General features: G+C 40.6%; 1 protein-coding gene across 3 annotated transcripts in view; it reads left to right on the top strand.

Annotated features, from left to right (window-relative positions):
- MED27 (mediator complex subunit 27) overlaps positions 1–15,804 on the top strand; it is a 141,076-nt gene that overhangs the window by 34,250 nt on the left and 91,022 nt on the right. Inside the window, exons 1-2 of one of the 3 annotated variants that reach the window (XM_083807188.1) lie at positions 12,808–13,094; positions 15,657–15,801. In XM_083807188.1, coding sequence (XP_083663314.1) covers positions 12,889–13,094; positions 15,657–15,801 — 351 coding nt within the window. In that variant the 5' untranslated portion in view covers positions 12,808–12,888. Of the gene's footprint in view, positions 1–12,807; positions 13,095–15,656; positions 15,802–15,804 lie in introns of those variants that run through there. The other 2 variants (XM_083807186.1, XM_083807187.1) reach the window with 2 other exon arrangements.

Below are 15,804 nucleotides of genomic sequence, written 5' to 3'. Positions count from 1 at the left end.
AAAAGACAGCCTTACAGAAGACGAGTCGCAGTCCTGCTAGGGACCTAATGCATTCCTAGTGCTTTTGTTAAGAAACCTCTCTTTGCAGTGATTGCATCCTGAATTTCTCTAAAGAATCACCAAAAATTCCACTTTATAAGAAAGGCAAGAAATCTGCCTGTGCTTGGGGCAACACCGGGGGGGAGTGATATTTGCACTCCATGCTGTGTTCCTTGCAAAGCTGCCCCAATGCCAGTCCAGCATTTTGTAATGCATCCCCCAAGGTCATTCCTTACAAACTGAAAGGTCATGTATTAAAAGCCCAACATACACCTTCTTGCAAAGAGATGGTGATATTTCTATTGTATTTATTTCTCACTGTGAAATTACAAAGAAAACTAAATTTGTATATATTTGCATGTGTCTTATATTTTATAAGCTAATCCTTTCTTTTTCTTGCCTGCATCATGACACTGTATTAAATATCTTACCTAAGCATGTCTGTAAGTATTATTACTAGACCAAACATTTGAATGTATGCTTATCTTTAGACATAATATTACTCTAAACATAGGATATAAATGTAAATAAATATTACACTAAATATTTATGTTTACCATCCCATGTAACAATAGTTTATCAAATATTTACTACACTACTTACCTGTACTCTTGTGGGCATAACTGCATAGCTACTTATGCTACAGAGTGTTTTTGTGGTTGATTAAAACGCATTTGTGTGTATATCTGCAATGTTCGGTAGGCCTAGTTAAACAGCCACTTAAATAAGCAAGCAGGGAATGTTTCTCTTTTCAAAAAAATGAAGCTTGTTATAGATTCTGCAATATCCTCTATACGAAGCTCTTATTAACATCGTGCTAGATTAGATATCGGTGAGCAGCAGGATATTTTTTAAGTGTTGGGATATCACAGTGTTACTCTGAAAAAAAAAATAAAAAAGCTTTGATTTGTAATGAGCCTTGATTATGAGTTTCAGCTCACAATACATCGATGAAAGAGAACTACAAAGAAATGTTTCTGTCCAGGAATAATCCTGTTAGGTTAAGAGGCAGGAGAATATAAGAAAACTATCCGGATGTTTTCTTCAGCAGAGCATTAGGTGAGGTTGAGACCTGGATGAAAATCCCACTGTCTCAAATCCCAGACCGAAGAGGCAAGGGGATTACATACTTGTACTGCAGGAGGAATCAGGCGGGTTTTAGTGCTTATTCCATCCTCGTTAAACTCATTGCTCTACAGGAAAACACTGTTGCTGCTGTTCACTCCATATAGATTCCAGCAGAAACAATTTTCCTGCAATTAGTCAGCAGTGAAACTCGGTACTTAGGCAACGTTAGGTGGTAGCAATCACAATTCTTAGTCCTTCTGGTCTGTCTCTAAGCAAAGTTTCATATTCTTGTGGTGCAAGAGGACTGCGTTTTCCAAGAGCAGACAACCAGCTGTGCTTTTTGAAAAGTCATACAAGACTCCCAACAGAAATGATTACTTTGATTCAAATTTAATAGCAAAAATGTACCTAAAAACTTTGTTCATTATGCTCATTAGGCTCATTAGCTAATTTATTAACAGAAATGCAACAGGAAAGAGGAAAAAAATGGAGTCTTTGCTTTTTATGGTAGATTTTAAGCAAATAACCTATTAAGGCAAATAACCAATAGGTTGATGTGGTTGCAATTTCATTAATTTCAAAGAAATTGGCTTTTGTGGGTCAAATTATAACCCGATAGGAGGTTGTTACACTGGAGAAAATCTGGCCTAACGCTTCAGAACAATGTAGTATCAGCCAGCAGGGCTGGGGGAGGTGAATTTTGTAAGAAAAAAGAGACTGCAATGAACATGAAAAAAAAAAAAAGACCACAAAAGCAAGCCATTAAGTGCTTTTTCATCCTAACTAAGTTCATTGTGAAGGGTGGTTGGGAAAAGGGGTAATATGAGACTTTCTTATTGAAAAAAATATCGATTGTTAGGAATCAATAGCATTAAAAAGCTGTGTCTTAAGCACCAAGCTTTGAAGGACTCCACAAGCTTTTCCGTTCCCTGTCTATTCTCCTGCCAGAACTTTGATAGCTTTAGCCTGCAAACCAGCAAGTGCAGGGATTTGATGGTGGCCAATATATATTAAAAAAATTAAGGTGTCAAGCATGAATTTTATTACATCTGCAATCAGATGTACTTCCTTCAGTCGGCTCATTTGCAATTAAGTCCAGCTGTTCTCAGTAGAAAGGACTCTTCCACGGAAATTGCTGTAAAATTTAATGGGAGGATTTTCCTTGGTGCTTTGTTGTAAATATTGTTTTCCTAATAGGCTTGTAAAAGGCTTTGCTTTCTTATTCAATGGCCAAGAGAATATCTGTAAATTTTCAGGCATTAGAAAATGAATAGGTCAGTGATAAGAGCTCATAAAACTTATAAAAATATTCTCATTATATAGCAATAGCAAGAGCTTTAAGCTCGAAGTAGAGGAAGTTTTTTGAACTTTTTTTTTGTCTGCATAGGTTTTCGTTTACATATGAAGGACTATTTTTAAGTGACATATCAGACAGAACTGGATCAATACGCTTTATTGGGTTTCTTCTGTCTAGAATCAGGTATGACAACTAGAGAGGCACACCAGGTTGTAGACATCAGAGAATGGTGCTTCATTTCAATATTACACTATAACATCCTACAAGGGCCAAAATACGACACCATTAACTCACAAAACTTAGAGTTTAGACTACTACAAGAGAACCCAGTTTGGATTTTAAGCAAATGATAAAAATAAGAAACTTTTGTATGTCCTTGCTGCTACTGTGTCCAAACAGCATCATTTTCCTTTTTGTCACTTAGGCAAAGCTTAGATGTGCTTTTCTTTTTTCTTTTTTTTTCTTTTTTTTTTTCTTTTTTTAATCTTCTAGCAGTCCTTTCAGCAACATTTTCAATCTGTGTGCTTCTGTCACTCCTGGAGAATAGTGCCTAAAATAAAACAGTTTGTAATTATTGGCATTATTTTAAGATGGAATGCTGAAGCATTAAATGTAACAAAATGAAACATTATTTTGAGGGGAAATGTTGAGACATGAATGATAGCAAATACTATTATTGTGGATTTATTTTCACCCAAGCAAAAATCAGACTCCTTCTCTAATGGTGAAATATGACCTGGCTCTTGCAGAGGGAGTAATTTGCTAATTTGTTTAATGTTGTTATCTGTGCAGGAGAGCCCTGCAAGAAAAAGAATTGGGAATGGATCAAAAGTGCAGGTTATTTTTGGAGACAGAATTAAGCTACTTTTTATTCTTGAAGACAGTGATCATATTCCTGTTTTGGCAGCTGTGAATACTGAGGAGAAAACAACTCCTCCTGGTCGAAAGTTGCGCTATCATTGCTGTATTGGTTTGCAATGCCAGGGGTAAAACTGATGTCCTATCAACAAAACCCTTCTGCTGAGGCAGTGGAAGTCCTTCTGCTAGTAAAGTTTATTTGAACCAGAATAAGTTACAGTAGAAGAAATGTCCTTTTGCTACTATACTCATATAGCTACCTTGGCAATTCTTCGCGGTTCAGAATCCCATCTCCCATGTCTGCAAATAGCAAGAGTTAGCTGGCACAGTTTGAAACAGTTCTCCAAAATAGTGTAGCAGATAAAGTTATAGAGGAAATCTCTGTTGAACGTGTATGTTCCCTTGTACGGGCTTGAGAACAGATTGATAAACCTGGTAAGAGATGATTAATCAAAAGGCTTTGGATCACGAAAGGACAAGGAAGTCAGAGCTTGCTGCAGAGGAATGTGAAAAGATAAAGCCGCTGTATGAGAAGGAAGTCTTTAATAGAGTGATTAGAAAAGGAACCTCAGTAGCACATGATTACCAGGGAAGGAGAGAAAGGTGAGAACAAGTGAAGATCATGCTTGGGGTGAACATCTGCACATGTGTTTTAGTTGTTTAGCTCGCTTGGTTTTGGTTAAGTTACTGCCTCTCGAATAAAGTACGTGAGTTTTCATCTTAAGGTAGTTCCTGCAGACAAGTTAAAGTGTTTGCTGTTGGATGAATTAATCTGCCAGGTCTGCCCAGCAGCAGTGGAAGGAATAAGCAGGAGGCACAAGGAATAAAATAGGTTTTCTTGTCCAGGAAATGGCTAGTGCTTGCCTTTCCCTTTCCTAATCTTTAGGCTTTATAGGCAATACTCAAAAAGGGAATCAAAAAGGAAAGCCACAGTGGGGAGTGTGGATAAATGACAGTGATATGAAGGTCTACTGCAATTCTGGAATGAACAGCTTTGAGATGAATGACAACATGTGCTGTTGCTCCGATAGGTTGTGCTTCCTTTATTGGATATGCAGTTGTTAACACCTTGCCATGAAGGTGAAGTTTCTGATGACCTAAGAAGGTCCTTTGTTCTTGCAATTTTGTTAAGCCCTTCTTTGCTTCAGCTTTTGCTACAAGGTAGTTAACAAAGGTCTCAAGAAGAAATATAATAGGAGGAGGGAATCAAAGAAACAGCATTTCTGTGCTTTCGTTACCAGCTAGCAGTATTCTAACGAGTACACAAAGCACTAGACCATTGGCATCACTTGGATGAGAAAGCTGTAAATAGCCCTGAGGTGCCATGGTCTGTTCATTCACTGAAGTTCTTTGCATGCTTCTTTTCCAGCCCCTATATTTTAAACTTACACATGATATATAGAAGCTTTAAAGGTGTCTGGGTCACATTTCAGCTTGTTTCTGGTAAGAGAAACAAGCACAAATGCACATTTTAACTCCGTAACAGAGCAAGTGCTATAGGAAGCTGGAGACCCAGTCCTGACTGCTCCCCACATTAAGCACATTTATGGTTTGTGAGCTGTGATCCATCAGGGTGGTGCATGACAGTTTCTAGAGAAAGCTTTCTTGGTCTCTTAAGGATTCCCGCAAGCATTATTCAGCCATCAGATTCACAGCCTCTGTATCAGCACTTACCGATGTATTTGGCTTAAGTGAAGACGAGCATATATAGAAGTCTGGCTCTGTTTAAAATAGTAGATGTGTTTGAGACAGGAGTCTGGGATCCAATATTGTGCTGTTTGAGAACAAGCAGGTTCTGCCTCACATCCAAATGTTTTGTTTGTTTGTATTTTAATCCTCAGCTTCACTCTAAACTCAGAAGGTGACCGGAATTAATTCTTCTTCCTTATGTATAAGAATTGTACAGGGAGTTTTGGAACTGGAGAGTTCCAAACCCTTGGGATAATACTTTCCATTCTTCTTCACTCCAAAAAGTGATGGGAGTCTTTCCATGATGTGATGAGAATCTTCATGAGTATACATGAAGATTCTCCACAGAAAGTTATAGGAGGTTTGGGACCGGAGTGGCACTTTTCACAAAAGATCTGTCCCTTCGACACCTGAAATTTTCTTTCACATCTGGTGTCTTGAACCCAGTTCCCGTAACACTTCGTAGGCTGAGCACAGGGAAATTGCTTTCGCATGCTATTCCCTTCTTCTGGCAGGAAATGCCTGGTGTCCATAAGAAAATTATCTTCTAGCAGTTTATCTCACCACTTAAGAGGAAATAATTAAACAGTTTTAGAATGAAAACAAGTTTGCTTGACACTGCTCTTGTCCACTCCTTTTGCATTTCTCGATGCAGTTCAGAATAGATACAGCCAGGTACCTGCAAAGAGCTCAGCCCCACACGCGATCAATATCAGAAAAGATAAATCAGCTGCAATTGACTACAGGCTGTAATGTCAGTAAGTGACGATGAAAAATGATCACTACTTGAATACACTGCATTTTTATCTTTAAATCTTTCAATAGAAGCAGTGTCAATAACAGAGCACTAAATAATCTCTAGATAGAAGGAAAATCTTTTTTCTGTCTTTTTTTTTCTTTCTTTGTTTCTTTCCTTTTTTTTTTTTTTTAAGATGGAAGATGGATATCACTTTTTTGGAGACCTTAAATACTAAAGTATGAAATTAGACCTGCAAATTCCAGAAGTGATTGTCTGTTTAGACAATGTCTGTCTCATTTTAGGAAGGACTGGCATTATTCTGCTTGAAAACATAGCTCAATTTCACATAATGAATGCACCAAGGTAGCTGTAAATGGAATATTCAGGAATAAAGTACATAAGGATTTTACTTCTCATGTTCCTTTGGGAATAATATATCTCTCTGAATTGGATACAGCTGCCAGAGATGGCCTTTCTTCACTTTAAAATGCCTCTGACCTTTTCTTGAGCTAACTGGACAGCTTACCATATTGGCCCAAGTATAAAGCAAAGTCTTTTTCAGATAACAGCCTTGGGAAAAAATCCAACTTGCTCTGTATCTGGTGGCTGTGCCACACACGGTCCTGGTCCTTCGTGTGCCTGTGGACGACGTTAGCTGCCGTGTCGGTGCGGCGGCAGGCCAGCACCTACAGTGCACACCCCTGCAGGTTGCTTTTGGGCCTGCTGCTCCTAATGGAGCAATACCCACACAGGGCAGATGTGTGCTGGGGCTGCTGGCAGCAATGTGACCTCAGTGAGTGAGTATGTTTGTGTTTCCATCCTGACAAAATGAAGGTAGTGTTTTATTTGAAGCCAATTTATTTCCACGTCATATGGTGCCTCCACTGTTACCAAGTTTTTACCAAGTTTTGGTGTTCCTTTTATCCCACATTCTGAGATAGCAAGAAACACTCCAGAATGCTTTGAACACCACCATTTTTTTTTCTCCTACAGGACCTTTTCCATAGCAATGTTGGTGGGAGGTAGCAGCTGCTGGATAAATCCAGTCCGGTGGCGATTTGAGCAATGCCAATTGTGTCCTGCTAACACAGAGAGTGCAGCAGTGACTTCTGGATGCTCTACACAGTTTTCAGAGCTGTGCTTTCCGCATGGAGCCCACTCCAGAGGAAAGGGCCTTTTGGTTGCACACTCTGTAAATGGAGTTCAGTTTAGCTGCCCTACAGATTCCAGAAGCTGAGTCTTCAGGCATGCAGCAGGACTGTAGAAAGGCTTATTGATTTAAAAGTCCCTTTGTATCTACTTAAAGTTTGGCTCTGATACTTCGTTTAATAAAGGTCAAGATGAAGTCCTGAATTCCTGAAATACTGAAGTTCTGAATATCCCACAGCTTTAATTTATTCTGCCTATTTTGTCTGGATTTCTGTTAAAAAGCATGGTTGTCTGTCCTTCTTAATGGGTTGATGAACAATACAGTGTGAAACAGCTTGAAAGCAAATCTGATCTATGAAGTAGCTAGAACTGCTTGACTTGTCTGGAAACTGCATGTTTCCATGCTCTCATTCAGCCTTGAGCATATTTGACTATAGTTATCTTTGTTGTTGGCCTCTCTCTGTTATAGCTGGAAAATGAAGGCATACGAGAAAAGCGAAAGAGTAAAGAATAAGACCTTGCTGCTGCAGGATGGCTGATGCTTTAAAGGGAGATCAGCCCAGTTTCATCTGTTAAAAATCCTGCTGAGATTGACTGGTTTATGGAGAGGTGATTATGAAAGGCATCAAGTAGTTTAATTAGGGTAAAGAGTCAGGAGAAGTAGCTTGGCTTTTGTTAGAAGTCCTGGAGCAAAAGGCTCTTGGCAAGTGGCTGGTGGAATGGAGAAAGCTAAGCTCTGGAGTTAGGCAGGATGGTTGCTTGGCACACTCTGATCATATTTAGGAGGAACAAAGCTGAAGACTGCAAAAATTGTGCCTGAATCTGGTTCATATCAAGTCTTATTGTCCTTGCAGGCTTTTCTCAAGTAGTATTTACCAATCAGAATGTTTAGAACATTTTGAACTTGTCTCAGTGGTTGTTCCCATGTCAGGTTTTTTAAAGAGACAGGGGAAAACCAACCTCTACTTTCTTAAGCTGCATGTTTGCCCCTGCCAAGAAGCACCACCATATATTGTACAACGAATTCCATTATATTTACTGTCACGAAAGCAGATACACAGCCATTTAAAACTTTCATGTGCCTGTTCAATAAAGAGCAATAGCTCGTGGATGTGCCCAATCATGCACTGAATAAACATCATGTTTCAAGCTTCTCCTTGCCTGTTGCAAAACCCTAACTCTGCAAGAAACTGGTAAGGAGTAGAATTGAAGCATCCAAAATCTGCTGACTGCTGCTAGGCAGTGACGCTGAAATGATTGTGCCAAATCCTGGCCCTTCGTGACAAGGGAAGTGGAATTTTCCCCAGAGCGAACCAGTGTCAGACAGAAAACCCAAGGCACAAGACAGAGCATTCAAAAATACAGCCCGGGAATAAAAAAAAATGGTAAATGGGTTTTGACTAGTTAATTTATACAATAAAGGACCACCCCAGAATGATGTAAAAGCCTGATCCTGCAGTCCTTGGGTAGGGGAAACACGTTTAACTGATTCTAATACTGCAGAATCATCAATACAAACAAGCAGCAGTAACTGGGTCATTCTGTCTCAGCCACTTGCATATTGCAGAACTACTTCTCTGTTCCTGCTACTATTTCGTTCCCTGCTAATGTCTTATTTAACCTGCTCAGGATAGTTGTCATTTTGAAAATGTGCAAAATACATTAAATTTTAACCACATAACTTATAAATACATGTACTTGTGCAGATTTTTCAAAGTGACTAGGATCTGAATGTATAGGGCAACAGAACATGACTCAAAGCCTAATTTAAAGAAAGAAGTATGTTTTGAGCAAGCATCAACAGTTAGACTGAAAAGCAAGGCAAAAGCATAGGTTTTTTTTTAGATGTTGAGTGGACTAAATGCAATGTGAATTTGTCTGCAAACCATCTGTGATTTCTGGTATTTTTGATGCCTTCGCAACTCTAATTTTAAGCAGTTATGTAGCCTTTAAATAATGATAGTTTCTTCCCATTCGGTTTTACATCAGACTCCATACTTGATCACTGAATGTTTAAAGAAAAGAAGTGGCTGAGTATAATTCTCTGCAGATTGCACACATACAGAATAAAACAGCAGCCTTTTATTTTTGCAAGTAAAATTTGACATATTTTGGGACAGAATTTCCGCATGCATAAAATACACCATGAGTTTTGCTGGGTACGGTTTACTTTTTGTATTTTGCTTTACACTTCTCATGCAAATTCAGTGCTGGGATAAGGTGTTGGATTGACTTCCCCAGAGACTGAAACTCCAGAAGCAGCACAGCATAACAGCAAATCTCTCTGAATTATCTTAAAACTGATATCAAGGGTGCCAGTTTCATCAGGCACAAGGGAATTTGAGAGTCATAATCCATCCAGTCCTTAGTGGCTCTGCAGACAAATCTGTTCCATGCTGAATTTTTTGTGTGTGATGTGGACACTTTATAACCACAAACCAAAACTGGACACTGGATAAGAAACTGAATAGCCCTCCAAAAATTGTAGTTCTTACAATTATAGTGACCCTTAAGGCGACTGGAAGGCCTCCAGGTCTGTTTTCCACATACTATGTTGTGAGGAAAGATCATTTCTAATAGGAGCCAAGTCTCCTGAGAGCCTGAAACAATGCTAAGCTAACTCCATTCATCCTACAGGAAATCTGATGATAACTACATCATTGTCAGCTCAGTTCATTATTTCACTGTTTCTTCTGGCAAAAATGTTCAGATAAGATTTTCGCTCACTGTTGTTGGATATAGTGGGAGATTCTGATTCAGGGAACAATAGGAAAGAAATAGCACTGAAGATCAAGGCTCCCCCACATCTGAAAATGCCTTGCCATTCCAACACTGTCTAAAAGGAGGCAGGATGCATTCCCCTCTCTTGGCAGAAGCCTCACACATGAGTTGATAACCCCACAGCTTCTTCTCTGTTCCAATGATGCATTGTGTAGTAAACTCTGTGGCAAACTGAAGACTGAATACCTGAAAGAAATTAATGTAAAAATAGTAAGACTATTTTACTAATTGCATTATTGAGCCTCACCATTATTTGAACAAAAACCCCACATCAGTTTATTAGATTTATCTGAGCTCTTGTCAACATTGTAGCAATGAAGCATGGAGAAACGAAGAGGCCCTGCTGATGATTATCAGTCCAGCTTGCCACAGAATAAATATCAGCATTTATCTACTTCAAAGGAAGATGAAGATCGTGTCTTATGACATCATTTATTGCAAATGCTGAGTCCTATCCAAGCATTTCATGAGAGATTATCTGCACTTGCTAGGAAACCCAATAGTCACCATTAGTTTTGTCTCCTGACAACAAAATTAATTTCTTTTAAATGAGAATGCATTTCTAATTGGGTACATTCTTCCCTAACAAATTGTTTACAGTATCTCTGCAAGGATTCTGAAAGCATCCCTTTTCTTTGGTGTTGCTGATTAATTACAGCCCGCTTAGTTCTTAGTAGCTGCAATTGGAGTACCATAACGTACTTTGCTGTGAAAGGTTCATCTTAATTACATGCTCCCCAGTCAAGTTCCTGCTTTGGGAGAGAACTGTACTTCTTTTGTCAAGCTGCATGTGATGCCACTTTGGATTGTTACTTCTTCCCTCCCGCCTCCTCACCCTTTCACTCCAAGTGAGTTCAGAGCTTATGAATGTTATGAGACTGACAGCACCCAAAATGAAATTCTGTCTTTAGCCACAAAACAGATCCAGAATTGGCAGTTCAGTGCAGTCGTCTCTATTCCTTCTCTTACCCTATCTACATGGCACAATGCAGCAGTGTGTGCGGATAACTGGGCTAGTTGAAGTGTAACCGTGTTAGCATAGTGGTCTGCCAAAGCTAATTAGCAATGCTGAGAGGCAGGGTGAATTAGTCTGGTCAGAACGCAGAACTAACAGAGCAGACTGCTTCCAGGACTGCAGCTGCTGTTTGCATCTCTACATGACACTGCGTTGTGCAATGTGGATATAACCCGTATGCTTTAAATGTGAATTTTTTTTGGAGGGAGATCACTGGGTCCTTGAGCTTCTGGTGGAGATGTTGAAAAGATGTCAGTTCTGGTGCTTTCTCAGATGTGGATATGTGTCCATGTTGGGCCACCCAAATCATTTTGCAAAGCCCACTCAACAGCTGTCAGATAGTAAAGAATTTTGCAAGTTTTGAACATAAATTGGATTCTTTTTAATTTTTTACCAGTGATTATAAGGCTAAAAGTTTTTGGTTTTGTTTTTTAAATCAGGAGTTCTTTTTTACCTTGGAGATATGGTGGTTTCCTGTACCTTATATCCATAATGACAACTTAGGATATACTTGTAGTGAAGATAAAACTAGCATACTGCCATGGTTTGGACAAGATGCTGCTTAAGCAATATTTCTCACAAGAAAGAAGTGATCAACTTAGGCAGGGCATTCCCTACAAATGAACACACAAAACTATGCAGTCTTTTCCTCCTATATGTGGCAAACAGGGGGAGGAGTAATAAGAGGAACCGCTCTCAACTTTAGCCATTACCTTTTGGTGTGGAAGTGGAGTCTGCCTTAACCCCTTGCAGAGCCAAGGGAGTTCCAACTGCTCTGAATTGCCCGTTGCCTATTCAGGAGAACTTGGCCCCTCATTACTGCTCTGGCTGAGATAGTCCTGTCCTTTCTGCCTCTGGCTGCTGTTCCCTGATGCAGTACTTTTTTGCATAAAGAACAAACTATTCCTATCTTGTTTGCATTTGCCTTTCTAAGTGTGTTCAGTCCACTGCTGATTCTCTGCAGTACAACACTATACATTTCACTGTTTAGGTAGGCTGAACTATATTGCTTCAGACCGTATTGCTTCCAGTGCTGCTTTACCTCTGTGCCTAGATAGAAAAGCATTATCAAGATCCGAGTGGTGGAAATGCAGCCTTTTCATTTTCCCAATCTTTATGCTAAGTAATAGGGTGTCAGTAATCAATACCTTGTATGTTGTCTGAGAACATTTATTTGATCAGATGCAATTTTCAGAATCTGCTGCATGATAGACAGAAAAGTGTCACTGAGTGGAGAGCAAAGCCTCGCTTCGCTTGGCCAGTGACACATCTGCCGTTCCTTGTCATACTCATTTCCATTTTAAATATTAAAAAAAGCATCCCCGAGTAAAGGATCTGTGTGAATTGTGCTTACTGAATTTAATTAATACCTGAATGAAAGAGGTTGTTATTTATTTTAGAAACTGGAAAAAAAAAAAACAAAACATCCTGGCGCTTCAGTTTACTCTGTGTGGAGTGACTACTGGCCTGCGCAGCGCTTCTCTTATTTTAGCTTTATTTATTTTTGCTGCACTTGAAGGGTGAAAAAGAGCTGGTGGTAGGATCAGAAACATAATCAGCTCCTACACAATCAAACCAGTAATACTTGACATTATGACAGCACTTTCAAACTCCACAGTGCTTGGCAAACATTTGATAATTGAGTCTGGGTCTCACCCTGTTGTCATAACACAGGCCCCAACCTTAAAAACTTCATTGTGCCCATGAGCACAAGAAACATTCTTGCCAGCTTAAAACTAAGCACAGTTGTTGCAGAAGGACGGGGGGCTTCCTTTCTATTTTAAATGATTTTATTTCTGTCTGAACGCCTGCAAAAATCCATACGGTACATCAAAAGGAGGGGAATACACCCCAGCTCCTGAGGTAGCTAGGATACTACTAGCAGCGAATGATGCAAAGCATGGGAAAATAGAAGGAGAGAGGACACTTGACTGGAAAAAAATAACATTTTGAGGAAGGAGACAGGTATGTCAGAGCTGCACACGCCAGTGCTCACTTCTTTTGCCCCAGGGCCGGGCAGACATTTCCTCAGTTTCTTCGTTCACACAAGGCGGGCACGGTTTGCGAGAAGCAAACCCCCCCTTACAGAAGAAACCCCTGACGTTACGAAAAGGCGACAAAAACAAATTAAAAAAGCTGAGGGAGGCGCCGGAGGGCAGCACGGCCCTCGGACTACATTTCCCAGGCTGCTCCGTGCCGCCGCGGCCTCGCCACGCTCCGGAGCGGAGGGAGGCCGGCCGGGCCCGGGCTAAGATGGCGGACGGGGTGCTGAGCCCCGGGGTGAACCTGGAGGCTTTCTCCCAGGCTATCGCCGCTATCCAGGCGCTGCGCTCCAGCGTGACAAGGGTCTTCGACTGCCTGAAGGATGGCATGCGGAACAAGGAGACGCTGGAGGGCCGCGAGAAGGGCTTCGTGGCCGCCTTCCAGGAGAGCCTGCACTCCGTCAGCCGCGACCTGGGGTGAGCAGCCGGCCCTCGGAGGGGCTTCGCCGCTCACCGCAGCCGGGGGTGGCCGGGAGGGGAGAGGGGTCCCGGGGTCCCCTCGGCTCCCGGAGGAGGTTTGGGACGGCTAAACGCGAAAGTGCCCCGCTCCGTGCCTCCCTGGGTGCTGCCTCTCTGTGACATTCCCTCCTGGAGGCTCCAGAGGGATGAGCCTTGCTCAAATGTTTGGCTTGTGAATAAGTGGCTGGGGCGCTCTAGGGGCTAGCTGGATGGTTTTTGGTTGCAGGGGGATTGGTCTCTGTTTTTCCGAAGTTTTTTGTTTTAAAATAATAATAATAATCGCTTCTTAGGCTCTGAATAATCATCAGCATCCAAGTGGCTGGAGTGTGTTACCAAAACTTGAAAGGTTGGAAAGTTTGTATAAATATGATTATTTAGTACAGGCTGGTGCACTTCACAGAGGTGAAATCAACTGTTGAGGCTGCTGGTAACTGCGGCCCTGCTGGGTCCTCCCGGGTGTGCTGGGGCCGGTGCGTCCCGGTGGAGCCAGCGGCGCTGTCAGGGACGTGTCAGGGACGTGTCCCAGCACGGAGTGACCCCTTTGGTCACTCCGAAAAGGGCCAGTTTTTGGCTAATTGGCTTTCCTGATTTTGTAGTTTGTAATAGTTGATGATATGTATAATCTCTTCCCTGTTTGTTCCTTTCTATTCAGACAGAAGGTAAATAATCATTTTTGTGAATGATGCTGTACACAGCTTTATAGACTTAAGTCGTGTCCCTTTGTTTTTTATGGTTTCCAAGCTGATGAGGCTTTGTTGTTCTCAACATGGAAGCTGTACTATCCCATTGGTCATCCTTCTTGTTTCTTTCAGTGGCTTTTTAAAGGACTGTATAGTCTAACCCCAAAGTCTCATTCCCAAAGTAGTCTCTGACCTCTTTTCTCATGTGCGCTATGTTACACTTCTTTAGGTTGCAGTTTATCATCCAGTGTTTTGGTGCTGAGAAGTTCTTCAGCAACTCTTTGCAGTTAGTCTTGTCCCTAGCACCCTACATGAGAATAGTTCCATCATAAAGCTTTACCAGTTCCTTTTTCACCCTGTTTTCCAGAGCATTAATGGATATGTTGATCAGTACTTGGTGCCATTTCTTCCCTGATTCCGCTAGATCATGTTTGTGATATTTTGATGTATTTTTTTATTTTTTTTTTCTGAAACGTAACTTCTCAAAAATAATATCATTCATGTAGCATCTTATTATTAGATAATTCTGTTTTGATTTTGGGAAGTATTGGTGTTGAGTAGCAAGTGAACACTCCAACGTGTACTGAAGTTAATGCTACCAGTGGATTTTGGCTTGAGTCATGAAAGTATTGACTGGAATCCTTGTTCAGCAAATTCTTCATTGTCTTGTCTATTCACATTTGTTGTATGGTTGTGTCAACAAATGCTAAGTATATTCATGAGTGGTCAAAGCACAAGAGACTTAGTGTAGGCCATGGAAGCTTGAGGGAATAATGATTAACAGAGAAGAGTTTTGTGATAGGAAAGCATAGAAGTTTCTTAATGGTTAGTTCCTTGGTCATTGATGTTTATTTTCATAACCTTCATTAAATGCAAACAGAGATATTTGGGATTTTTCTTCACAGACATTTCCATTAGTCACACTTTTAAGGGACTGAATCCTGCTCTTGATTTAGTGCAAGGTCTGAAGTTCAATCAGAGTGGGATTTGACATTCACGAGTCATGAGGAGAGGCACCTGATTAGTCATGTCATTTGAAAAACTGCATTTTATATCTGTGCGAAGTAGCCAGTCTTTCTTCTACAGCTGATTAATGCAAGTTTTTAACATTGCCTAACTCTTGTTATTATTAAATGTAGTGTTTGACAAATGAGATATGAAGTAATAATAGATCATTTTCACACTGATCTTTTTTTCATGGAAAAATGGTGCTTATTAAGCTTTAGTTGGGTATTTCGTACACGTCTCCAGACGTACAGGTTGCTCATGGAAAACAGAAGATGCTTCCTTGCCCTGACAACTTGGAATGCATTAGAACAGCCACAAACTCTGCAGGACCATCTCCAGGATTAGGACTAATGCCAGTTCACATGTATATTTACATGAGGACAATGTTAATTTCTAGTGCATTACGGAAATTACAAGACACCTGCCTGCTTGATAATTCTCCTGTTGTCCATAGCATCGCAGCCAGTGCTTCTAGCCAGAATTTTGTAGCTTCTGAGGGTGTGCTTTGCTCAGAAGATGGCTTGAGTTCTCGAAGTGTTTGTAAACAGGACACACCATAGTTTGACTCTTTCCTTTCTGTCTTACAAAGACTCCTGACTTGTACTTTCTCTGCTTAACAATCAGTTTAATGACTAACAGGCCACTTAAAACTTTTTGGATAATGGCAGTGGTTAAGTTGTTTCTTTTTTAATCAAATTGGACAGATATTTAAAGCATGCAGATACTAAAATAGAGTGTAGACATGATTGCTGTCTCTGTAGAAGGACTGCACATCTTAGATACACATATCTCCAGGTCTGACTTTAGAAAATGCTGTTGTATTTTCTTTCAGTGAGCTGGAGCGTCTGAGCAATCTGGTTGGTAAACCGTCTGAGAACCATCCCTTGCACAACAGCGGACTGTTGAGCCTAGATCCTGTTCAGGACAAAACACCTCTTTACAGCCAACTTCTGCAAGCCTACAAATGGTCAAATAAGGTA

This window comes from Anser anser (genome assembly GCF_964211835.1).
Source record: "Anser anser genome assembly, chromosome: 21".
Lineage (NCBI taxonomy): Eukaryota > Metazoa > Chordata > Aves > Anseriformes > Anatidae > Anser > Anser anser.
The sequence above is the reverse complement of the archived record's forward strand: the minus strand, read 5'-3'. Positions and strand labels throughout refer to the sequence as shown.